We start from the raw sequence: 27,314 nt of genomic DNA, 5'->3' as shown, positions 1-27,314 counted from the left end.
GAGGAGCTGTCCCAGGTGCTGATGCGTCCGCCTGGCCCCAGCGCACGTGGCCGGGCGGCAGGGAGCGGGTCGGCCGGCGCTGGCCGCAGCGCAGAGCCAGGAGCCGGCGAAGGAAGCCGCGTTCCCGGCCGCCCCTGGCCGGGGCAGGCGAAGGGCGGGGAATCCAGGGGCTGGGCCGGACCCTCCGCTTGCTTCACCTTGTAAAGCCGGCAAAGGGAGCTGGCTGAGGGGCGTGGCAGGGCGGGGACTGCAGACCCGGCAGCAGCAGAGCAGATCCCCGAGCCGCGGAGGGCACAGCCGGGGATGAGCACCGGGGACTGGTCCTTCGGGAGCGAGGCAGCTGCTGCTCCCCCCCACGCTGGCTTCCCCATGAGGCTGAAGTTAAGCGGCCTGGCCGCGCTGGGGGCCCTGGCGGGCACGTTCAGTTTCATCTCGCTGGTGGTAGCCCTGGGGACGGACTTTTGGTACATCATCGATGCCTCCAGACTGGAGCGCTTCAGCAACGCCACGGCAGCGCTGAGCTCCCACTCCGGCCTCTGGAGGGCCTGCAGAGGTGAGTGCGCCGCCCGCGGGGCAGCTGGAGGCAGGGCCAGGGGGCAGCAGCCCCCAGCGGCTGGGAGCCTCGCACCGGAGCAGGGGAGCTAGACGCAAATTTCCCCCTTGCACTAATGGGGTGGTGTGTCCAAATCCCTTACACGGCTTTGACTCCTCTGACTCCTGAAAGGGGGGCTCCTTTTCCACGTTAACGAAAGGAGCTTTATTAAATACACACAGTACCGGGGTATTGTTACGACAATTGGCACAGACTAATGAATACAGTGAGCAACATTAAAAAGCATCTGTATTGAGGTACTTTAGAAATCTCACCACTTGGTTATTTGGCATATATAGCAGTTGAGCTGCAGGAACTAGGCACAACAGGCGATGAAGGATGAAGATCAAGAGGCTATGAAGCTTTCTAGCCTCTTTGAGTTAGCATAATTCGGTTTTTCCAAGAGGCTGTCTTAGCTTTTACAATAACACTATTCAAAACAAGTGCAAATACCTATTTTAGGTAAGTAAAACTTTTTTTAAAAAAAGTCATATATTTTCATCATAAATGTAACAAAAGTTAAGGAACAAAATGACAAGGCATCACACTCTGGATTAAAATGTCAAAGTATGGGTTTGGATGCTTGGGGTTTCACACAGAAAAACAATTAAAGGCAGTTTTGCCTTTTTCTTTAGATAAAGGAATAATATGAACTTGAACCCAAAATGGTAAGATTTAAAATGACTAAACAATATTGTAAACAATATTTATATGCTAAATTTAATCTTGGAGCATATTTTAGAGCCATGGTCTATAATGGAAATCTGATAAACCTCTTTGCTGGCGTGATAGGAATTTCCATTCTATTTACCTTCTCCTGACATGCAAATCACCATGATATCTGAATTAATTTAAATTTAAAAAAATCACAGAATTAAACTGAAACAGTGTCTAATGTGTATCAAGGAGAAAGGATGTTGCCTTGATATGAAAAAGTGTTCAGGTATGATTGTCAAAAGCATCAGGGTTGACCTTTGTTTCCATTTAGTAAAATCTTGGCACCATTGAAATCAATGAGAGTTTGGCTCCGCTGAAGTCAGTGACAAGGATTTCACTCAGTGGGAACACAGTTAGACCATTACTGCGTGCTGAAATTCTCACTCTTATTCTGTGCACATACAAGAATAACTAACTGATTAAGGGGAGGACATAGTAGGATCTGCATGTACATGTTGAGGAGAATAAACACTGAAGTCTTCTATTTTCATTTGCAATACAAAACTTTGCATACTTTTTCCCCCTTTCTCTATCAGTTAGGAGCAAATGCTTCCCTTTGATGAACCCCTTCTGGCACGAGAACATAAACATCACTGCTTCACACAAACAACTGTTAAGTGAGTAACTTTTATATTATTTGCACATCTTCATCCTCCTGCATCATATGGGGTGAAAGCAAGGACCCATGTCTGGGCTAGACTGTAAGCTCTTTGGGGCAGGATTTTCACTAGATAGCACCTAGCATAATGGGGTCCTCCTCCCCGAGCAAGGTCTTAGGACCTGTCACACAGAAGTAATGTTATCAATAGCTCAACTGACTTCAATCAGTGTGTTCCTAATACATTCAATGGGAGCAGGATTGGGCCCAAGAAGTGATTGTGCATCAGTGTATGACCTGCAGGTATCTTCAGTACTGATAATGGGATGTGTGCAGTTTAGGGCTCGATATTGCAAGCTGCTGAGCACCTTGTGTGAGGTAACAAGGACTCTCAATTCCCACACGAAGTAAAGAGTTGGCTGTTGCTCAGGATGAAAGATCTACTAGTGATCTTTTATGATTAGCAAGTATTTCTTAACCTCTGACCTTGGATAAGTCAGTTCTGTGTGCCTCAGTTTCCCTGCCATTTAATCCTCATTAAGTGCTTTGAGAACAACAGATGAAAATAAAACCACACCTCATCATTAGACTTATGAAGTGGATTAAGCAAAGAAGAAAATAAAACCACACCTCACCATTAGACTTATGAAGAAGGATTAAGCAAAAGTGTTTTTGTACCTGGCACTGGCCACTCCATCTATCTGCAGAAATACTGCATTGTAAGATATGGCTGATTGGATCGGCATTTCTCTTCTGCTGCTTCTCCTCCACATTGAAACTTCCCCAAATGTTTCTTTGGGGGCTGGAAAACCACAAATAGCAGCATGGCTCCCAAGTGAACCATGCTACCCCAAAAGAGGGAGCAGTAGTGCAGAGTCACAGAGCTTGCCCACAAGCTTTATTTGGCCTGACAACTGTGGGATTTCCTAGTGAATCTCGTGCCCTCTGCAAGTTGAGAAGACTATGCAGCCTGTCTGTTCTCCTTATGGGCCTAATCCTGCAAGGTGCTGAGTGGCTCCAATTCTCACCAACTTCATTTTCACCTTGCAAGATTAGGCCCTGAGCAGACTGGGAAGTTACAAAACCCTTCCTCTTTCCCATCCACTCCAACGATCTGAAGCCAGCTCCACGAGATGAGAGTTTTTTTGGCCTGTACACAAGTTCTTGGGTATGCTGAGAGGGTGAGAGATGGCCTGGAGCGTGTGGCTGTTGGTATGAATAACAGACAGCATTCTTGCCTTTGGTACCCTACGGAAAGACCTACCACCAGTTGTTGATTGTTACCATTAAAAGTAAACATCATGGCACTGAAGACAAAGTGGTAACGCTTCTACATATGGCAGGGAAGAATGTTTGGTGATTGGAAAAGAAAAGATAAGTTGTGGGTGAATAAAACAATAATTGCCTTTTTTTAAATGTCAGATGTTTCTCCCTCTGACCTACTGTTGTTTGATTTAAATTGTATCTTAAAGTGCAGTTTTCTTCACAGAACGTTAGATGCTTTTTTTAAACAGCAGATTTAGGCAGGATGTCTAAAAAAATCCCATTGAAATAAAGCAAAAGACAGAGACAATATTAACTAGATTAGTTTTCCATATTTTGACATTCCAGTTTGCACTAAATTCCTCTTATGAGTGGGAATTTGGGCTCAGTCCTGCAGTCCCACTGAGCCTGATTCTCCACTGGCGTGCACCTTGTGTGGCAATTTATACCCCCACAAAGCAACTGTAAATTGGGTCTGCTCATGCTAGTCATTTTGCATAGACGTAAATAACTATGAAAAGTACAGGCAGGGGAAGATCAGGCCCCTTGACATCAGTGGGAGTTTTTAACCTGAAAAAAGATTGCATATTGTTACAGCTCTGTATTTTTCAGACATGTGAAATAACATGAAATGAAAAAAAAGGTATTAAAAACATTTAAAAACTCACCCACAACAGCATCATGACTGGGGTGGTGGGCAGCTGGGTCAAATTTTGAGTAAGTGGCATTGCAACCTGGCACACAGGGTCACAATGACTCTCAGATGTGTCTCAGCTGCATCTCTGTCATGATGGAGGGATGGGTCAGGTCAAACCTGAGTGACACTGCAATCCTGCACACCAGGTTGCAACTCCCAGAGTAGGGAGCTGGGTCCAGCCCTGTTAGACCTTTGTAGGTTTATTCTGCAACCACTCACCAGGGCATGACCCAACCCCACATGGATAAAATGACGTAACACAAAATTCCTGAAAAATAAAATGAAAAATTATAAAAAATAAAGAATTTCACAGAGCTCCACACATAGCTTCTTCTCCTACAAAATGTTCAGCTGGCATCTATGTTGGGTCATGGGTTTGGCAGCATGCACATTAAAATTAGGAATATACTTTGGTGATCTTAACATTTCAATTCTCCTAAGCCCCTGCTTGCTGCAAGCTACAGAACAGATAGATAAAATATCAAGAGGTACCATTTGTCTTTGATACAAGTTTGTATAACTGGAATTAGGCCACACACATTTTATGAATGGCTTGCATACTCCAGCTTGGGAGATGCTATTTTCAAAAGTGGGGCATGGTTATCTTTCATGTGCAGAAGCTGGGGGAGATGCAGTGAGGATACAAGCAGTCATCTTTATTTTGCAACCACCTGAAATATTCCCAGTGTTAATGTGGTGCCAAAAAGTCTTTCCCCTATAAAGCAGCACTGTACAAAAGTAGATCAGTGATCAGCAAAGTCCAATCAGATGATCTATTATAATGGCACACATTGGCCACAGTAAGAATCTGTAGCGGTTTCCACTCACCTAGACCTGTAAAATGGTACTTAGTGGGCACTTGATTACACAGTAAGAGAATGCAATTATTCAATGCACCTCTCTCTCACTCTAAGGATGAAGCTTTTACAGAGCTAATGTTCCATTCCTACAGCTGTTATAACACAAGCAATTCCCATTTCAGTTCCCATTCCCAATTTCTCATCCATTGTCCCACGGCTCCCATCTGATGTTTGGCTTCACCTCCTGCCTTCCCAGGTTGTATTTGTGTCACCACAGGCTGAAGCAGATTATACTTAGATGGGTAAGGGTAGCAGGCAGGCATGAGGTATCCAGGGTGTGTGAACTTGGAGATATGGGCCTGATCACATGTAGGGAGGAAGCTGGATAGGCCTTGTACATATTACTTTGCATAAGATCCTTCAAAACCTAGGGCCAGTTCTCAACAGACCACCTCACTAAGTGGCTCATTAGCTGTTTCCTTGAATGGCAGCTCCACTGCTCATAAATTTAAATACTGACTGTAAATGAGAACATGACAGCAAAAACCCGAGGTGCTCTTATAGCAGGGGAACTAATGAAGGATGGTGTCTCAAAATTCAGTGTGTAGCAAATACCCCATCTCAGAATTCTGAGTGCATTTCAAGGTGATTCAGCAAGTACCCAAAGTCTTTGCTCACGGTTCCTGGCATTTGTAGAAGGAGCGAAGTGGTCAAGTAGTGTTTCAGTTCTGACTGTTTTAGGATGGCCCCCCTCTGCCCCACCCATGGGCCTTCCATTTCAGATTGAAGACAATAGTTTTGTCCTGGGTGCAGATGAACCACTCTAAAAGCCCAAGATCAAGAACCCATGTATACCCTGGCCATCTGGACCCAAGTATGACAGCAAGGATTCTGGTTGCTGTGGGTTTCCAGTGTAGCAGGTTGGGAATTCATCAACAGCTTGAGTTTAATAAAAATAGCATTTTTAAATCTAACATAAAAACAAATAAAGCACCAAGTGCAGTAAGCCTCATGTTATTGAGATTACACTAGCCTATTATTACCTATGTTGCAAAAGCAGCCAGAGCACCCATTTAGGATTGGGACCCCAGTGTTTCACCATAGGTACAATGCAGACATGCAGGTAGACTGAGTCCCAACCCCAAATCTCTACATTTTCCATTTTCAATATGCACAGATATCTGTATGGACAAAACAGGTTTCATTGCAGCTGGCAGGGGGAAGATGGAGGTTGTCAGCTGCACAGGAGATGTGTGCGGGGGCTGGGTCTTCACACTTTGGAAGGCATAGGTGGCAATTTGGGGATTGTAGGATAAGCAAAGTGATTGGCTGTTGGCATTTAAATGAGGATTTACAGGAAATGTCCCTTTGAAGTGAACTGGACAGTTGACACCTCAGTTCTGGTGTCTCAACTATTTTAGGCTGTTGTCAGATCCAGAAAGGCAGTGTACTGGTTGGACCTTGATTCACATTTGGGAAGTTATTTTCAGAGTGTGCGGGCTAGAAGTGTAGTGTAATTTAGCCAACTAAGTTTAGATTTCAGAGCACAATTCTTCAGCAAGAGCTGGATTCTGCAGCCACAGAATCGTATAACACATGGAGCTCTGCTTATGATTAGACAAGTCTTGTCAGCTTGGAAACAAGGAAAATACGTCTTCAAAACAGTCAGAAAATGGGAAAGAAAGAGGGAATAGAGTGGATATGAATAAAAATTGGATTTATAATTATGGTTTAGATTCTAATTCTATGGTTTAGAGCCCCAGAGGATATTTGCATATCTCAAAGAATAAAAGCATTTTTCATTCTAATTCAAATTCTATTTCTAGAAAAAAATGTAGAATGGCCACTAACTTACAGAATGGCTTACATATTTTTCATGGACAGTAGCAGTTTACTTAGAAATGACACGCTCATTGGTTTGCATGGTGAAAGACAGCTCCGAATGACTCAGTTGGATAAAGGTTTGGTTAAAATATAATACGAACTGAGTTTAGAGGTTTCAGTGCAATTAAATGTTATGCCTGCCTTTGTGAAGTACATTTATTTGGGCTCCACACAGATGCTAGAACTTGGCTGTAATAAATATAGTAGTTGGTTCAGATTTGACTTAGTTACCCTGAACTGGTAAGATTGGCTGATTAAATGAATTTGAAAACATTTGGATACAGAATCATGTGTGTTTTTTTCTAAGACTGTTGTTGAGTCAACTGGATAGGCTAACAGCCTCTTATAAAATATGCCAAGGGACTTTTAATGAGCTAAGAGGGTCAGAACTTCAGTTTTAAGTCATCCCAAAGAATAAAAGTGATCAAATTATTCTAAAAAAGGCAGTTTTCTTTTCACATACAAATGGTATATTTGTCACTTTAAAACATCCTATCAATAGTTTACCCGTTGTTTCTAGGAAGTCATGTTTAGGATAAAGTTAGACCCTAATCTACAATACTACAGAGCCATATTCTAAGCAGGTTAGGAAACAAGTGGGTTAGATCTTGGATTCCAATACAGTTAGAGTAGTTTACTTTTCTGAAGCGGTTTAGTGAAGATAGACTTAAGTTTGGGGGTTGGGCTAACTCACATAAATTTCTTAAAACAACCCTAATCTCATTTTTTAAAATTAATGCCTTTTAGGCTCCGTACATGTTCAAAGCAGTCTCTCTGCCATTGTAACAGTACAAGTAATGCATTTATTTCTTCATTTATGGAGATATCAGTATCTGAGATATGTATTCAAGGTAAGTGATCCGTTAACTAGAGATGGGTGATCCCAGTCAGAGAAAAGGAAAGATAGCTCCAAATTCTAGAGCCTCAGTTGATGTAAGATTGATTTCAGTGGAGCTCCCACAATTATCAACCAAAGGTTTGGCCCCTAATTTATATCTGGTTAGAGGTTCATTAAACTTACCAAAATTATTCAGCACACAGAAGATTTAGAAGCTCATAGTGCCTAATGTTAACCTCCTGCAATATTTTACAAGTATATACAACAGCTGGATTACCAACTGACAAGTTTTGCAGGTGACATCTGTGCATGCAAATAGGTGTATATGTGATCACATCTGGGGTTTGAGCAAATATGCATTTCTGGAGGATGGATACAAATCAGGCAGAAGGCATGCATTAAACCTGGTGACACATACATCCCAGGAGACAATAAACCTCTGACTGCTTGACCTTACTATTTTCAACAATGCTTCCAGGGCTTTGTATTAGATTTATTTTGTATTAGCATCTTTGAGCTCCTTTCTAGGCTTCTGCATGGTATAACAGTTTCCTTTCACTAGGAATGGGAATTTACAAGCATTGCTTTGTTCAGTGCAGATTTAAATCCTGCCCTGTATTAGTATCAGGAACTATAGACTAGATTTATTTAATTGTACCTTTTAGTGCTTTTGATAATGAAAGTCATGTAAGGGGAGCACTGGTGAGGGATCAGCAAGAGTGTTCTATCCAGTTTTGGGCACCACACTTTAGGAAAGATGCAGACAATTTGGAGAGAGTCCAGATGAGAGCAACAAAAATGATAAATTTAAAAAAACAAAAACTCTGACCTGTAAGGAAAGACTGAAGAAACTGGGCATGTTTATTCTTGAGAAAAGATGACCGAGTTGAGGTAATCTTCAAATATATTAAGGACTGTTGTAAAGAGGGTGGTGATCAATTATTCTCCATATACATAGAAGGTAGGGAAAGTAGTAATCTGATTGACCTACTGAAGGGGAGATTTAGGTTAGATATTAGGAAAAGCTTCCTGACTATAAGGATAGCTAGGTACTAGACTAGGTTTCCAAGGGAGGATGATGGGCATTGATGGTTTTTGAGAATGGATTAGACAAACAGCTGTCAGGGATGATTTAGGTATATTTGCCCATCCCCTCACGCTGAGGCAGGAGCCCTACATGTCTATGACTGTGGAATAAGTCTTAGGTTATGAAAGTCTCTTCTTGTGTCAGGGGTTGAACTGGTAAAAATAAAGCAGTGATGCTTTCCTAAGATCCATCCACAAACCTGCTTCTGCAGAAGCCAGATGCCATGTACAGCTGATTGGGTTATTAAGATCTTCACAATCTAAAGCCCATTGATGTCAACTGAGACACTCCCATTCACTTCAATGGGATTTAGATCAGGGCCAACAGGATCATCCTTCATGTGCTTACAGCAACAGTGACACATTTATCAAACACTGAAATCTAAATTATAACAATCAGGCTTCAGAGTTACCACGTAGAGACTGTACAGGCACAGTTCAACCCCACTTCTTAAATAGCCCCTTTCCATACACATCGCTCATCACAGGGATTCATCCTCACAATGCTAGAAAAAAAACTCCCAACACCTAGCCAAGCCTGGAGAAAATCATAGGTAGTGCCTGTCAGCCATTACCCATTCTAGGACCTAGCTCTAACAGAAACATTTTAAAGTAGAGCTGCACCCAGATATGAACACCCATGAGCTCTGGCAATGTGGGGCTCTGGATCTGAAATTAGCAGCCTGGGCTCATCTCTAAGATTCTGTCTCCCACAGGTAGTGGGCACAGCATGCCCATTCCATATGGAAGACATAGATTCAGTAGGACAAAGAATGAATATAAACCGCCATGTGAGAGAGAGAATGCAGAGATGTCTCACTCTGTGATCCTCCATCTCAAATATCCTTTCACAGATCAAAGCTCTCTTAGAAGGCAACATTCTTACTCACGAAGCTGCAGTGCTCTGAAGTGTCTCAAAGTGTTCAGATCCATTTTTTGCGTCACTTTTGATTTCTGGATGGGTATGGAACTGGATGTGTCAGGAAGACCTGGGAAAAATCTGTGCACTTGGCATGAATGAGAGCAGGTGTACTGGTGAAAGTGGGAGCACGAAGAGTCTTAGAATTCCTTCCCCCAAATTTCTAATAGTTCATGCTTCCTAATCATTAGTTTCATTTAGGAAGGGACTCTGCATATTGTCTGCTTCAGACACAGCTGCTGAGTCCTGACAACTTGGAAAAATTGGGTGCACAAGCTAAATCTGTCTGTGCTACCAGCACCATTATTCAGGTAATCACCTCATGTCTTGTTAACCTTGATACTATGAGAAATCATTTTTCACATGGTTAAGCTACTCAAGCAATTTATCTAATGGAACTGACACAAGCCTACATTTTCTTCTACATTAGGCTTCCATTTCCTCTTTCCACTGTCCTCAGCTGAGTGTAAGAGGAGCACCATTTTCCCTCCCACCTCCAAATTAAACACATTATGGGATGTTTATACATTCTTCCAAAGCAGTGACAACTGTCAGAATCAGATACTGGATGAGAAATACTAGACATTTGTTCCTGTATAGCAATTTCTAAAATTCCTCTCAACTGGAGATTTGAGTTTTCCTCTGCTCAACTTATAGCAGCACTTTGTGGTAGTGGTGGAAGAGAAGAACTCATTCATGCCTTTTCTCTACATTAACTCTTTCTAACTTTAGAGAAACTGATAGTTCCTTTTCCTACAGTTTTTTACTTTGGGGCATGGACATAAGCTTGTTGGTCTTGTATGGAGAGTGCAAAATAAATTGCGCGTTTAGGCCCATCTCTGCAAGAATGTACTTCGTCAACAGTAGCACAGGATGTGGCAGTAGATGCAAACATCTCAATACAAAGGCTTATAGTTATAGTGCTTCCCAAAAAAGAGTCATTATTAGTGGCTGATATACAGATCACTTAGTTTACCTAACAAGATGTTTACTGGAGCACAATGATTACAGACAGAAGTTGAAAGCGAATATTGTAGCCAACTGGTATTGCAAGGAGAAATTCAGGTACATTAATCAGGATACAATTACATAAGTGAAAACTAGTCAGGGCACTCTGACTATTAGAGAAGTCTACCATGGAATCTTTAATTCTCACAAGTAGCCAACAGTTTAGGTTTAAATTAAATCTGAAAGACAAAACTCCTGGCAGTTAGCTACCTTAATACTTCAGAATGGAAAGGTTGTTCTGCAACACATGGGTATTGCTTCCCCTTTACAATAGAATAAAGGAAAGCACTAGAATTAAAGATCCATTTGTCATGTCAGGTAGTAACTAGAGTCCTGTGGCTACCTTTAGGTTTAAACAGCACTTGCCAGTGAGTCTCCTTTAAAAGGTATCAGCTCTCAACCAAAAAATCTGTCCTAACGTGATTTCCTATGTCAGGTTTGGGAGGTGATCAGACAGAGAGGAGCTGCCTTCATGGTGGATCCAATGAAGCTCTCACAAACAAGAGAGGCCCCCATTAATTTCAAAGGGACTTATATCAGGCTCTATGAAAGTAGCTCTGCCATTTGTCAGCAGGAGAGGCCTTGTTCCAAATGAATTTAACAGCAAAGATCAGATTCTGCAGTGACCAAAGTCAGATGCAGAGGGAGAGAAGTGTGTGCATTCCAGGAACATCGGAATGACAACTGGGTCCTTGTTTTCAAATAAAGAGGTTTGGGTTTTTTCCTACAATGAACGAAGAATTTTATTGGGAAAAATTTAACTTTTGGAATTTCTCTCATGACCATGAAAAAATATTGGAAATAAATTTTCATTTACCAACCCTATCTAGTTTTCACTAAGCAAGAAAGTGTCAGTAATAATGTGAGATGAGTCTGTTTTTAACTCTGCAAAATGGACACAGTTTCAAAAATTTTCAACCAAATTTTGTGAGAATTGCTCCCCATGTTGGGACCCAGTTGAAGATCATAACCAATCTGACCTGCAGGGTGAATTCACCGGCATATACCTTGCTGCACATCTACTGTTGGCATTTTCTGACAAAAAGTCTGCTATAAACTTGAGTTTCAGTTTTCTAGAAGTAAAGAAACCTGACCCTGGGCAAACCGCTCATACTACTGTAAGAGGTACAGTGCTCTGCCTGTATTATACCACTGTGCACTGATTGGATAGCCCTGCTTGTTGTGCCCCCATATAGCTCAACTTCAGGACCAAACAGGAACCCTAACTGATTTCTGCACAAATTTGGGCCAAGGATCATGTGTATGTACAGCACCTAACACAATGGGACCCCAACGCTGACTGGGGCTGAAGGGTGCTACCACTAGATACAAATTTTAAGACATGTGACTTCAATGCACTGTGAATGCTATATAGTTTGCAGATCCCTGAAAACTGATCAGGATTCTCTTCTCAAATCATGGCCGTCTGCTAGTACACCAAGATCTTTTAGTAAGTAGCTTTTTTGCTATATTTTCTAAAGCTAAATTGATAAAGACTTTTCAATTCTATTTTGGTTTGGGTTTAAAAATACAGTCAAAAGAAGTTCATAATTATTTACTGCTTGAGTAAAATGAGGCTGTTTTGGATCAAATGGTGCTCTGGATGCGAGCAGGTTCAAATTTCCCCCTATATGAGGTCCAACTCAATGGGCACCGACACAGGCCCATAGGATCTGGGATCATAGGAACATTAATGGAACAATGATCTTTCATCTTGTCTCTTGAACCTGCAACCAGCTCTGCTGCAGGGACACACCCACATAGATCCAATTGCAGGGCTGGGGAGTGATCACGTATAAGGAAAAAAATGACAAAGATGAAAGTAAAGAAAAAAATCTAGAGGAAGGACCATTTTAAATGGCTGAAATCCTGGTTTGCTCCCATATACTGTGTGCACCACAGCAATAAATGCATTAGACACCGACAAGGCATGATTAAATCATTGTCAATTCCAAATTCACTTAAACAATATAAACCTCATTGCCAAGGGCTGATTTTCTGTCGCAACACATTTGTTAGCACCCTTGGGAGCTCCGGAGCCAACCAGTTATCAGGTGTTAATGGCCACACACACTTTCCACCCACACATAGCTGGGGGAAAATGCTTTCCTTGTTATGATTTTGAGCATTGCCCCTGCCATGTGGTACTTTATACAGCCCTTTGGCTGTCCCTTTAGGCCTATCCCAGAGCTGCTACTGCCCTTTCATCTGGACAGTCCCAAGAACAGATCTTGTTCCCTTTATGAATTATGGGATTTTATTTATATCTCTGCCTCCTTTCCCAACATACCTTGCTCTCAGGCCTACAGTACCCATGATCCCTGGGAATTATGGTCTCCCAAATGCCCCCTTTCTAGACTGAAATCGGTAACAGTGCAGAGCTGGACTATGCTTTTTAAAGGGCCAGTTCAGCGTGGTACTAATTAAATTAAGTGAAATAATATAATTGTTTAAGCTTAAATCATTAAATGTAGTAGGCACTTAGTATGTTATACTGATTTTATTTGTTTCTGAGCTACTGTGCCTGGTTCCTCACAGAAGTTCTTGTGGGGAACTAGTTCAGTGATTAAATGAGATTCTTTCAGAGAGTTCTGCAACAACTTCAATATTACTCAAAATGAATCATACTACTAGATGAATGTTTTAATCTCAGAGTTTCATTAGCCTTAAACTAACAGAACATGGGGGAGGAAAGAGAGGGAAGGATCTATTTTATTGGCTATTGTTATTTTACAATGAAGTTTTCTCCTTTCTTCTAAGGCAGTATTGCCTGGTTGGTAGATTTGGCATGGCTATTTGCCAGAAACTGAAAAACTAAACTATTTTTTCTTAAAATAAATAATTCTTGTTTGCAGTCACACAGTAAGATGAAGCAAAGAACTGATTTAAAGATATAGAGACAGATCCCTAAATTGGCATAACTCCATTTACATCAGCTGATTTTCTGTTTCATTCAGGAAACCACTCCTAGGGGCTACTCCCTATAGTCAACTGCACCTTGAATGATCACTTTAAAACATTTACAGATCCGGACAAATATGGCAAGAAATTTCCCACAAACATCTGCTGGAAGTTTGAAATGAATTAGTTTTGGCCACTTTTGTAAGCTTGAGCATTCATTTTCCAGAAACATTTGAATTGTTCAGTTTCACTGGCTGATGAAATTGTCCAACAAACGGTACAAACAAAAAAACGAACTAAAACAAACTGGCTGTTTCAACCACGCTGCTACTATCACACTAAGTGTGACATTTCTTAAATAAAGTAATACGTTTTTAACCACATAATCCCTCCATGTGACCAGAATGTTCATGATTATAGGATTATAGGATACATATGAACATGTGTTTCAATCTACCCCAGAAAAACAGGAGATGGAATGGTTGTCAGCAGGAATCACATTTGAGCGTCTTGCATAGACTGATCACTGAGGCCAAAAGTGTACTAAAGATATTTAAAATAGACTTCCATAGACTACTTCTGTCACTTATAGCAGAGGGTAATAGCATAATGACAATCCAGAAGATCTGGAGTTTGGATCACTGATCAGTTTCCATGGCAATTTGGAAAAAGTTCCCCAGGCAATGACTGTTTGTATTGAAGTGGAACAAACTGGGTATTAGGCTTTGGACTCACATAGCATAGACACGAAATGCATTGGTTTAACCCGATGTTGCCCAATTAACTAGGAGATTTCAAATCATCACATTTTCTCATAAGCATCTGGAACCCAAACACCACACCTAGAGAGAGCGGCACGCAGTCCTGGTATGATGCGTTGGTTTCACCTGGGCTATACCTGAAATTTGTCTCTAGTGGAGAAGTCATTAAAGAGTCCATGTGATTTTGCGTGTGACTGTCACAGGAGATTAACATTAGCTAGCCAAGTCTACATGGTTAGACATAGGAAGTGCTCCATCACTTTGCTAATCCATTTGGAAGAAAGAGGATAACCTGAAGTGGATTTCTGTTCCCTCTGGAGTGGACTCTCTCTTTAAGTACAAAAGGACATGCATATCCAGATTCACTTCTTCTTGCAATATGCTTATTACATTTAAATCCACAGCCCTGCTTCCCTCATAGAAGTCAAGCTATAGACAAGGAACAGTAACTATTCATTAACCCTTCTACCCCACTATATAGTTTATAAGCAGGCTTTTCATCAACTAGTGAAGGACAGTATTCTGAGAAGCTGTGAAGCAGGTAACATCATACCTGGAACAAAGTCAGCCTTACTGCTCAGGGTCTCATTCTACAGACCCAACGATATCTTTGTTTACATGCTGCTTCCAGCAACCTCAGTTCTGAGGATAAAATTGAGCCATTACATTTTTACTCCTTTAATTTTGTTGCAGTGATATTACGCTTTACCTCCAAAAGGCCCAATTGTCCTCTGATATGCACAGGTGTAAAATAACACTATTGAAGTGTTACTGGAGTAAATGATGTAAAACTGGTATGAAATCAGAATTGGGCTCAACATCTACAAAAAGCACAAAACTGGGGATGAAGGGCCTGCTCCTGTTTCTATTGAATGGAGCGAGATCAGGATTGTGTCCTCCTAAGAATGCAGGACTATCACTCCCTCACTGCTCCCCTACCACTAGGGTGACTAGATAACAAGTGTGAAAAATCAGGATGGGGTGGAGGGTAATAGGCACCCATATAAGAAAAAGCCCTGAATATCGGGACTGTCCCTATAAAATCAGGACATCTTGTCATCCTACCTACTACTGCTTCTGAATCCACTCCAGTTGAATTAAGTTCAAGGACATGATTTTGGGGCTATTTTTACTACTGCTACTCAGGATACCATGTTCGGTCCTATGGTACATACTGAATACCAACTAGAGTTTAATTGTAAGTGATACAGTGAATCATATCATTTAGTTTGTGTGGAAGTTGATCTGAAGATCATTTGGCTCTTAACATTTGTTGACACCTGACACTCTTAGCTCAAAAGTGATTCCCAGGGTTTCTCAGATGGCAACAAAACAAATGGCTGGTCAAACATATCAATCTACTGTTCAAGGAAGTTCCAGAGAGGGTCTTAGGGATCAGTAACCCTAAGAGGAGACCATCCAGCTGCTGAAGATTGCATCCCATGTAAATTTTAGCTTCAGGATCAGAAAGCATTAATGCACACAAGTGTATTTAATCTTCAGGAGTCCCAAATGTCCCCAACCAATGCAGCATTTAGAGTTGGATTCAAGGTTCACTTAAAGTGGGCATATCGATTCAGGACAGGTCATACTCAGCATTCAAAGCAAGTGGAGTGAGAGGTCACTGGCTGTTAAAGGGCATCCTCTGCAAATTTTATTTTCATCTGCTGTGCAGTGCACGTGCCAAAGTGAGCTGATAATGGGGATCTGGTTTCATGCCTTTGAGGGTGATGAATCAGAGGAGAACAGTCTGAGTGTTTAGTAATTAAGAACTCAGGGAGGAGGTATTGGGGGGACCTAGGGCTGCAAGGGCTGTTGGTATCAACCTGCAGAGCTTAATGATGCTGGTGAGAGCCAAGGTGAGACCGTATGCTTGTGGGCAGGCTGTTGGTGTCAGAGACTTGAACCGTAGCTGCACTGCTTCAAAGAGCCTGCTCTCTCCTGAGGGACACAGCTCAGGCATGCATGCTTTAGAGTTGACAAAAGAGGTAGGTAAGGTTTAAGGGGAAAGGGTGGGTTGCAGAAGTTGGCAGGTAGATGTCAATGGGGCAAGGAGGTGGATCTTAGTATTTGAATGTAAGAGTGGGCTATTGACCATGCTCTGGGGCAGGTGGACCCTAGCAGCTGGAATAAGGGTGAATTTCTTGATCTTAGGGTGGGCTGTGTAGATCATGATAGATAGGTGGTTCTTGATCATGGGATGGGGAGTGATGAATATGAATAAAGAAGGCTTATGAAGGGAGTTGCAATGCAATGGGAAAATACTCAGCGGCTCTTTGTTTACACAGCTGTTAGAATACACTACCAAAGTGTGTCAGGGTGAAAGGATCGACACAGATAAATGTAAAACATTTAAAATGGGAGAAAGGACCCAAGATAAGGCATATGTACTAAATGAAATTGTTATCCAAAACTCTGATTGCCAGAGAGATGTAAGGGTTATGGAAAAATTTAGGTCAACCATTAACCCAGTGAACAGCTGCAGTGAACAAAAGGCAAACAAGATACTAGGTCGATGTAGAAGAAGGACAGAATACTAACAGGAGACCCAGTGAAGTACTTGTTGGATCCCCCTAGAAAACTGATAAGTGCTGGTCAGAATGTTATCGGTTATTGTTCTATTATAGGCAGGGCTGGTTATCCAACAGTTTCCATTGTTTTCACCTGTTTTCAGCTGCTTATTGCTTTGACAAACTTTAAGCATTTGAGTTGCCAGATATCTGCCTCAGGATGAATTTTCTTAGAAACAGATGAATCATTTTGGCTGAAATTTTCAGAGAAGGCAGCTAGGAAAAATGTTGTTTTGCCCATGTCAGAGTTCTGGAGACCTTTGAATAGCTCCAGTGTATTTGCAGCAGGGACTTGAAGTTTGGCAGAGGGTGACCTTTGCATCAGAGATATGCCTTTTGCCTTTCCTGTGCATGTTTAGTCAGCAGAAGAGAAGAATGAGGAGGGATTTGATAGCAGCCTTTAACTACCTGAAAGGGGGTTCCAGGGAGGATGGAGCTAGACTGTTCTCAGTGGTGGCAGATGACAGAATGAGGAGCAATGGTTTCAAGTTGCAGGGGGGGGAGGTCTAGGTTGGACATTAGGAAAAAGTTTTTCACTAGGAGGGTGGTGAAGCACTGGAATGTGTTACCTAGGGAGGTAGTGGAATCTCCATCTTTAGAGGTTTTTAAGCTGAGGCTTGACCAAGCCCTGGTTGGGATGATATAGCTGAGGTTAGTCCTGCTTTGAGCAGGGGGTTGGACTAGATGACCTCCTGAGATCCCTTCCAACTCTATGATTCTAAGTCATAAGCCTTGGGGGAAAAAAGACTGCGGTTTGCACATGCTCAGTAGAAACTTACATTTTAACACTGAGTTCCCTGGAGACTCCATGGAGATTCCCTGCACTGGGCATGTTCCAGCCTGGGGCTGAACAGGACTTTTCTTACAACTGCAGCTCAGGCTGATGTGGGGTCTGCTGGCACCAGGCCCAGGCAACCGAACTGAGAACAGGGAGCCTGGCTTTCAAGACTCACATTGCTGGGCTCCAGCAGTGTGAAGGAGGAAGCTGCCTTGTTCAAATGCAGAGAGGACAAGAGCCAGACCAGAATGGCGGGGGAAGAGGAGACGAGTACTGACTCAGCAAGGAGTCTGGGATGAGAAACCGGAGGAGTGGAGACTGGGATAGCAAGGATAATGGGACTAGGACAAGGAGCCAGGATGGGGACAAAGACAGTTGGGTGTGAAGGGGGCAGAACGCAGAAAAGTCTGTGCCCATAAGAGCACTCTCCCCTCTGGGGTCTGGAATGGAACCAAGATTCTCACCATTCCTCTTCAGTCAGCAAATAACTGTGAAACCCACTAGCAAAATGGGCATCTCATTCCCCTCTAGTGCTGGTCCATCTAGAGGTGGATAATCTACTACTGCTATCACTTACACAGTTAGCACAAGTAGCAGAGGTCTGTGTAGTGGATTTAAAGGTTCCAACCCTGCTGATGACCTGTATAGAGGTTGGTGTGATGACACACAGTGGAACTTATTTTTTTTCCATTTGCTTTAAAAAAAAAACCCTAGAAAATTATGTACAAAACTACATTAAAAGATTAAGGCTCAAGAGTCAGGTATACAAATTTAGGAAATGCCAGAATTAAGGCTACCCTTGCAACCTTAATTCAGTCCTCTTGTGAGCATGCATTATGAGACCATCTTTAATTACATGATCACACTTTCCCTTTCACCCCAATGGACCCCTGCCTTGTTCAGAGCACAGGATGGACCTTCCCTGGGTGTGAATCATGGCTGTATAATGAAGAAGTCTGTTGTCAGCAGGAGCCTGGCCTCATTTGTTAAAGTTGGAAGGTGTGCAGTGAGTGACGCAAGAGATTGCAGAAAGATAAAGGATGGTCTCATGGTTAAAGCAGTTGAATCCTGTCCTGAAGACTTGGATTCTACCCCTGCCTCTACCACAGACTCTATGTGATACTGGGCAAGTCATTTCAACCACACTTTTCACAAATGGTTACTAGTTGTGTGTTCTTCATTTTCTGGGGGCCTGACTTGAGACCCTGGTCTGACTTTGTACAAGAGCTGAGCTGACTCAAAACTGCAACTGAAGTTAAGAGGAGCTGTGCTAAAATATACATTAAGTGCTGTATAATGGTAATTTCTCTGAAAAACACTCAGGTTCTAGGAGTCTCAAATTAGGCACCCAAAATTAGGTAATACCTTTGATCTCTGGGTTTCAGTTCCCCATCTGTAAAATGGGGATATAGACACCCCCTCATCTCACAGAGACTCTGCAAAAATAAAATACTATTTGTGAAGCACTCTGACACTGTAGTGATGAACAACATAGAAAAGGCCAGGAGGAATTAATAATTCTGTCTTCAGAGCAGGGTTTGAACAGTGTGCAGTAAATCAGGCTTGTGGCCACCATTGAAAAATGGATAAAACAAATATTAACTAGCTTTCCATTAAGTAAATATCATCCATCCTAGGCACTAAGTGAGGTTGGAATCTGGTGGAAAAAAACCAGAACGTGGTCATGTAATTAGAAAGGATCATAAGGTATATGCACAAGAGGGCTAAATTAAAATTACACAGGCAGCATTGTGTTTAATACATAGAGAGTTTGGCTGGGATGAAATAGAACAAAGCAAAGACAAAAGGTTTATGGAATCATGTGTGAGGCTATCATACACTAGACTAGGGGTATCTTTTGCTTTGGAGAGGATTCCATGGATGGCAGCAAAGGTGATCCCAAGTCTAGAGAATCTACTTGATGAAGTATTAAGAGATTTGGACGGGGGACAAAGGAGGCGTTCAGGTGACCTCACGGAAGTGCTCAGTGTTCTGAGAAGGACTAAGATGAAAGAGACTGCTTCCTCCGAAAGAGCGAAATATGGAGAGGGGGGAGAGACAAATTTCACAAGGCGTGACAGAGCTGTCTCATGTGCAGCATAACCAACCGTATGTGGAATAGGGGTACTACAACAAAAAGTGGAAGAGCAAGAAGTTGGTTAAAAAGTACGTTAAGCAGAAAGGGAAGACATGGTGTGTTAGATACTCTTTTGCTGTCACTAAAGTTAACGGATAAATATTCCTGCAGTGTCCTCAGCAGCTGGAGAGTGTTTATTACACAACACTGGCAGTAGCAGGAGGTAATCGGGAAGGGACTTGTCTATGTTCCAGATGATGAGGACATGGGCATGCACACAATTTGGTATGTGTAGGGCCTAATCCTGTCCTGATTTATATCCTGCACAACCCATTGGTTTATGGGGCTCTCCCCTCTTCTGCTGAATGCCTTTCATGCCTGGATCTCAAAGTGCAGCACAACCATTAAGGGACAAGTCCTCAATGCCCTTCAACGGCTGCAGGACCGAAATACAGCAGAACCCCCTGGGACCACTACAAGGGGAAGGCTGGGAAACAGATGCTATCAAGTGAGACCCTTCAGCACTCAACATGCACTGGAACTGAGCTCTGTGGCAATTTCTCAAGGGAAACATGGCCATTATTACAATCCATGGGGAGGACTAGTGGTAGCCTGGGATTTGCAGGTGCTCTGAACTCAGCCTCTGGCTTGTCCTCCTCAGACATTGTACTGGTTTCTAGCACAAAGTCTTTCTTCCAGGCTTGGTGGGTGGGCCAAACCAGAATTTCAAGCTAATGAGTTAAGCTTCATATCACTCACATCAGGTAGTTACACTGAGGCACAGAGAGACCAGTAACCTGTGACTTATCCAAGGTCCCTGCATGGCAGCAATAGAGCTGAGAAGACATGCCGCGGTCCTGGCCCAGCCTCTGCTGATACCATTGCACTACGCTCCCCACTGCCTCTCCAACCCCAGGACTTGCAATAAAAAGCAGGAATAACTAAGTATTCCAGGAGGTAAAAGCCGCATGTTTGAAAAGAAGAAATCAGCAACAGTGATTGGAGACAAGGCGAAAAATTAACTTGAATCAGAAAAGTTGCAGCCCTCTGACTGTGGCCTTGTGCAGAATTGTCATTTAAAAGCTTTGAAATGAGTCTTTCAGGGGAATTCTGAGATGCATCTGGTAGTGAGCACCCACTTCAGATATCACCATAGTCATCTGCTGTCCCATTGTCAGTAACTTCTCATCCCTACCACAGATTCTTTGAAGTTAGGCAGCACAAAGAATAATTCCATATAACATGGAATAAAGAAAGTCAGGACCTGGAACTAATATGAAGCTTGCAACCCATCCACTTGACCATTATGGGCCAGATTTGACTACCCTTACTCACCATGAGAAGAGCAATCAGTGGAGCTGTTCACTGAATAAAGTTCTACTAAGTCTGAGTGAAGGGATCAAAATCTTATATCACATATCATTCCCCTCACCCTTCGTCCTGTCCATTTAGACTGTAAACTCCATGGAGCAGGGATGGTCTTACTATGTGTTTGTACAGCATCCAGCACAATAAAGCCCTGATCTTGAGTAGGCACTACTGTAATACAATCAATCGCAGTGATAATGAAACATTGGTAACCTTTGTTTCTCTCTAGACATGCACGGGACACTTGTAATCCTGCTGCCTCTCAGCCTGATCCTGATGATTTTTGGAGGAATGATTGGATTTATCAGTATTCTTGCCAGGGCCTACCTGCTGCTTCTAATCACGGGGTTGCTTTTTCTTTTTGGAGGTATTGTACCAAGTCCTATTTGTTATTAATGAGACTAAGGGTGACAGCTTAGAACTGTAGTACTTCACCTACCAGAGGGGAAAGAGACTATAAGAACAGAGACCCAGCCAAGTGTCTGCTTTCAGACTGAGTGCCCCTATTTATTCACTTCATATGCTTTCCCATTCAGCTCCATGCAGATTGAAAAGCTAGTAATGTGGATTCTAAGGTAGTTGGCTGACATTTACAGCAAGGCATAGCAGAAAATTACATGTAGTGCTGACTCATTGAGGATTGAGAGACATCTTGAACACACTGTCTTCATCCCTTGAAAGGTTAAATATCCTTTCAGCAAATGTTACATCAGTTTTTTCTTCTCTAGAGACAAGATTTAAAAAAAATCTTAGTGGAATGCAAGTGGCTTTGGAATTTGTGAAACTTGGCATTATACAGCTTTGAACTGTAGTGAGTTAAGGCTTGATCTTAAGCCCAGGGAAAAACAACAAACAAATCCAGCCATGAGTGGGAAGATTTCCACCAATAGCATAAAAGGAAAATGGTTGGCAAGGGCCATGTAGGCCTTTTAAATTCACTAAAATACAGCGGCCTGACACACACACACACAACTAGCTTGACAAGAGTCTTGTGTGGTAAGAAAACAGGGATCATTTCACCTGTGGCAGGAAATGCAGCCACCTCTGCTGTTTTGACAGTCCACAAGAATGCTAAACCCAAGTGTAGTGGAGGTTGGTGACTGCAAAATGATCACATAATGGTGTGCTCAGAATTTAGCAGCAATGGGTGAAGGCTTATACTCTAAGTGGAAGATATAGTTGGAGGAGTAAGGGGAAAATACATCCTAATAAAAGGATTAGGGTTTTTCCATGGATAGCTAAGTATACAGAATTTCCTCCCCCACAACTCTGATGTTATGTGCTTTTGATACTTTATAAGCAATTACCCCTTGCTAAACAATAACACAACCAACCAGACAGGCACAATACCTTGGTCACACTGATGCCAACAATAAACCTCAATTGCACGCCCTCCCCACCGTCCCAGTGCTTGTAGGGGTGATGAGAAGTCCATCTTAGCTCCATTACAGCCATGCCACAGTTGCTTGGTACTCTTCCCCCCAAATCAGCGGTAAGAACAGCAGCACTGTTCACTCAACAAATAAGTAGGCCAGGGATGGAGTATCTGCTGAGCAGCTCCAGCAGGATACTGAAACCCAACCCAGACCATGCTGCCTGCCTTCCCCCTCAGTCAGTCTGCCACGTCCTGACATCTTGGTCAGGTGGAGCTTAGGAGGAACTTCCAGTCTATTCCCTGATAATGGTCTTTCGAGCAAGTCACTAGTCATGTTTGCATTATTAGGATACAATTACATATGGGCCAGTGGATCAGAATATCCTGTTTCTGAAAGAGAATGACAAGAGTTGCTGGAAGCAAACAAACAATTATTTTAGGGCTTTGGGCACTCTGGGCAGAGGGAAGTATACATGACTGTTTATGCTTTTACAAGACGAACTCATCAGGAAGCTCCTCTTTCACCAGCTGCTCAAGAAGCACCATTCACTAGAGGCACATGAGAGCAGTGTCACCACAGATTTGGGGGATTGAGAAACCACTGAAGACAGTATTAAGTGGAAAGCTAAGACACAGAAGATTTGTAATTTATCAAGCAGTTTTTCCACTTAAGCTTGATTTGGCCCACTGACTCCTGTAGCTCTGAAAACACAGTTGAAAGGAAAAATCTTTTGCCAGAACCTTAGCTGCTGTAAACTGGTGTAAGTCCAAATTCCAAGACATCAATTTATACCAGCTGAGGATCTGGCCTGAAAGATTTATGTCTAGATGTGGACAATAGTAAAACATGCCTTGTTCCTGTAGGTCTTCCCCAAACCTGTGGAGTAAGCAAGCAAACCAGGGTCACCAGAACCTGGATGCTTAAAGTGAGTGTACCCAGAGTAATCCTTATGCAGTGGCAAAGACTTACCACCTCACACACTCCACCTCCACCAAAGAAAGATAAGATCACAGCCTTGTATGATTAGAGAAAGATCCAGTTTATCCCTGATCTTGGAGAGGATTCATGAGAGAAAAGTATTTTATTATCAGCAATGAAAACTGCCTTTTTAAAGCTTAAAGGCACTATGTCCCCATGGAACATTATAGAACTGATCAGTGAGAGTGAGTATGAAGACGCCAAAGGAAGCCAGCAAGTGTGAAGAAGTTAGGTTTGCAGATCTCATCAAAACTCAGTCCTTAACCCAAATCTCAAAGCTGTGGGCCAAATTATTGTCCCTAGAGCACTAGAGGATTTGAGCTGTAGGGAAGAGATATAGAGAGTACACCTTTACTACTCCAGCTATGGGAGGGACTGACTAACTATGTCTTTAGCGATAAAAATTGAATCCTTCCAAGCTTGTAAAGTCAGTCAATGTCAATTTCACTGCACGCCACAAATCAAAGCAAAAAATATTTCCATTGATAATAATCAAAATGTACACATAGGCAAAGAAAGAAAAATGCTGCTTGAGAATTTATTAGAGTTTGATTTAAGGCTATTCCTTTGTATATTTTGACAGGTGATGTCAACAATTTGTGTTGAAACAGTCAGAGCTTTAACTTTTTGAATCTCAACATTTCCGGCAACTGTGACAGTTTAAATAAATAAAAATAAAAAAAAAAACCACTTAAAAGTAAACATTATATTATGGTGTTGAAATTATATTTAAAGTTTACCAAGCCTATGTATTGGCACACTGTCTCATAGGTGCTGTAAAGAGGAAGGGAAAGGGGGAGAGAGTGCGAGGGAGAGTATATAGTGGCTATAACTGGTTTTGAGGATGTAGCTATAGCTGCTCCACAGTATTGTCTTCTGTACAGGTTGGAATGTGGCCTTGACTCCCAGCTTCCCCCAGCCCCCTTGTCCTGCCCATACAGCCCCCTCTGGCCAACGCCTCACACTGTTTTATATAGAGTGCCACTTTATCTGCTGTTCTATATAGATTTGACACGTTATAACACTATAAGGAGATACTTTTAGCTGCAGACACAAACTCCAGGATTTTTACCTTGCCAGCACAGTTTGTACACTCCAGGTTCTGGAACGATTTAGCTTCCCACCTTTCTAATGCACTCACCCTTGCTGGAGACTATCGGAATCCAGCAGACCTTGCTCAAACTTCCATGAAGATAAACCCCTTCATTCTTATTTGAGTTTGTGTACAGGGGAAGAGATCTACCCTCATGCCAAGGTCTAGCACAATGCTCAAATACTGCTTCAAGCAAGCGTATGAGTGTGTTTTATTTCTCTGATATCCAGATACATCTGTGCCTTAGTTTCCCACCAAAGAGGTCTTTCGGAGGCTGGTCGGGCAATTTGACCTATGGTCAAAATTGATCTCTTTTCTTTCACCACAAACAGGAGCCCCAACAAAGCCACCACATATCTTCTCCACTGACAAGGTCACCATCTCTGGGCCACAGTCCTTAGTCACATTAGTGCAGCCCAGTCAGATGGCATGCCTGAGGTATAGGGGAGCCCACATCCTTTTGCTTTTTTGTCAGTTAGCCTTAAGAGCCTAAATAAAGCATTTCTCAGCGCTAGCCTCCACATTTTCCCTGGGGCTACTCCCTACTCTAGCTCACTTGCCAGCATCCTAGACCTTATCCTTGACTTTCTCAGACATGCTCCACACAGTTCTTTCCAGGCTCCTTTGCCAACAGGCAGACATGCCAGCTCTACACCAACCCCTGCCTCTGGAGAACGTCCCAGACTGCTGCTCTTGTCCTCTCTGGATCTATCTCAGCTCTCGCCTGCCAAAGAGCTACTCCCAAGCATTCTGCAGACTCTAATTACCAGGAAATCTGCTTCTGCCACTTCTCTTCCGCCTTTATCCTGTTTCCATCTTCCCAGTTGGCCTTGCTCCCTGCCCACAGTCACATGATCAGGGTGGAGAGGAGCCAGGCACAAGTGAGGCACTGGGATTCTAAAGGCCCAGCTCACCCTAATAGGGAGGGAGAAAGTGGGACTTCAGTAATGGATAGGTCTGATGCTAGCCATCTGCACTAGGAGGAATTTCCCTATTTAACACCTGGGTTGGTAACTCTGGACGACTTTGCGCCAGCTAAGGGCCTCATCCTCCCCGCTGCAGGAGCAGGGGACTGGAAGCTCTCTGAATTTTAACTTACACTGTTCCTTAAGAGTTCTTCCATCAGGGGAGCGGAATTACAGTACCTTCCACCTCCACGCAGAAAAGGCCTGGGACCCGAGCCCCTAATTTTCGTGGCCCAAACTTTGTCTAGTTCTGCGGTTGCATGACTCTATTGCAAACACAGTGGCAAGGAAGCCCTGCTCACTGCTGCTGCGGGTGGGTGAGGGAGACAAGCCAGCCAGTGGAAGTTGGGGAGTATTAACTTTTACAGTTTTCTCTTGGGGGTTTAGCAGGGAGACAATCTGGGAAGAGCCAGATCTCAGATGGCCTCCCTGCTCTCAGTCCTTCTTGCCCTCACTAGAATAGAAGCACCTGAGAGGAGCCTTGTATGGAGCCAGGGGAACATGCTGCAGAGGTGGGAACCTCCTTCTCCATGGGCAAAGTCCCCTCTGCATCTGCACAGAGAGAGCAGCATGAGGCAGTACACACTGCACCTAATAAAAGAGCTGTCCCAAGTCTGCATGCCCCTGTTAAATAGCCTTACACTGCAATATCCTGAGTTTAGATTTCACCGCCCATTAACAGCACTTGACAAATTATGCAGTCACTCTCTTGAGAAATTTGGATGCTTATTCTGGGTGCCTGGATTTTTCTGGAGCCCAGCTTGACCTACCTAGCTTGATTTTTCAGAAGTGGTGAGCATCCACAATTCCAGTTCAAGTCTAGGAGCTGACAACAAGGCTCAGAGAGACAAAGTAGGTGAGGTAATATATTTTATTGGACCAACTTCTGTTGGTGAAAGGTACAAGCTTCTTCTTCAGGTCTCGAAAGCTTGTACCTTCCACCAAGCAAAGTTGGCTTAATAAAAAATATTACCTCACCTACTTCCTCTCTCTCATATGCTGGGACCAACACTGCTACAGCAATTCTGCATAAAAAGCCCAAGGTGTTTTAAGTTGGGGATTCAAAATTAGAGAAATTGAAAATTTTAGCCTAAATACAAACAGGATCAGTGAACTGAAACAGTATAACACAGTTCTCCATTTGCACCTTGTGCAGTCATTTACAGCTGTGCAAAGTGTTTGTAAAACACTCCCATTCACACCCACTTTTCACATGAGTACACAACTGTAGAAGGTGCAAAGCAGTGGAGCGTCAGGCCCATTATATGATACAATTTTGTAAGTTGTGCTGTACATGTCTTAAGTATTTGACAGACATCATTAGGTGTACACTGCAGCAAGCATGCTGGTTTGCATTTTGGTTCATTGCTTAGCAGTAAGAGCAAAATACACTTATGTGATACAGAGAATAAAACAAACCTAGAGAGCTGACGAGACCTGCCTGTGTATACAGGGAGGGGGCAAAAGAGTTCTAGCAGACCCCTAACTAAGCAGTTTTGACTCAGGGTAAAGTGGACCAAAACACTATAAGTATTTGTGTTTCTTCTAGCCCTTGTTACGCTCGCTGGGATCAGTGTCTACATCGCATACTCAGCAGCAGCCTTCAAGGAAGCTCTCTGCCTTTTGGGAAGGAACAATCTCCTGAAGGAAATTGACATCAAGTTTGGTTGGTCTTTGGCACTTGTGTGGGTCTCCTTCATTGCAGAGGTGCTGACTGGGGCAGTGTTCCTGCTTGCTGCCCGAATCATAGGCCTCAAACAGAGACAGGAGCAAAGGATCTGAAGCAGCAACGCAGCCTAATGATAGCATGGGATTTAACAAGGTGAACTGGCTGGGTCCATGTGGATAAGAAGAATGGCAATGCTGCTCCTGAGTGTACCATGATGCTGAGCTAGCTCTTCTCCTAACGATTGCACAGTGCTCACTATGGCAACAGTTCATTGTTAAATGTTCATGAGGTGGCCTTTGTATCTTTAAAAGAAAATAAATTAAATGTATTTAGTGTTCACTAAGGATACTCATTTGACAAGCCCAGAGATTGAGCT

The 27,314-nt window shown here is 42.8% G+C and overlaps 1 protein-coding gene across 2 annotated transcripts; it reads left to right on the top strand.

Moving 5' to 3' along the window:
- Positions 1–369: 369 nt before the first annotated feature.
- TMEM114 (transmembrane protein 114) lies at positions 370–27,091 on the top strand. 2 transcript variants are annotated; one of them, XM_067551514.1, is made up of 4 exons: positions 370–553; positions 1,846–1,926; positions 21,087–21,224; positions 26,819–27,091. In XM_067551514.1, exons 1-4 carry the CDS (start codon positions 370–372, stop codon positions 27,049–27,051), a joined length of 636 nt encoding a protein of 211 aa, XP_067407615.1. In that variant the 3' UTR covers positions 27,052–27,091. The 2 variants fall into 2 exon arrangements, with proteins under 2 accessions (XP_067407615.1, XP_067407616.1); XM_067551515.1 differs by lacking the exon at positions 21,087–21,224.
- Positions 27,092–27,314: the final 223 nt, after the last annotated feature.

The sequence above is a fragment of the Emydura macquarii genome, unplaced genomic scaffold (assembly GCF_026122565.2).
Source record: "Emydura macquarii macquarii isolate MOO-44397 ecotype Brisbane River unplaced genomic scaffold, CSIRO-AGI_Emac_v2 contig_1348, whole genome shotgun sequence".
NCBI lineage: Eukaryota > Metazoa > Chordata > Testudines > Chelidae > Emydura > Emydura macquarii.
Note: the sequence above shows the minus strand (reverse complement) of the source record. Positions and strands in the feature narration are given on the sequence as shown.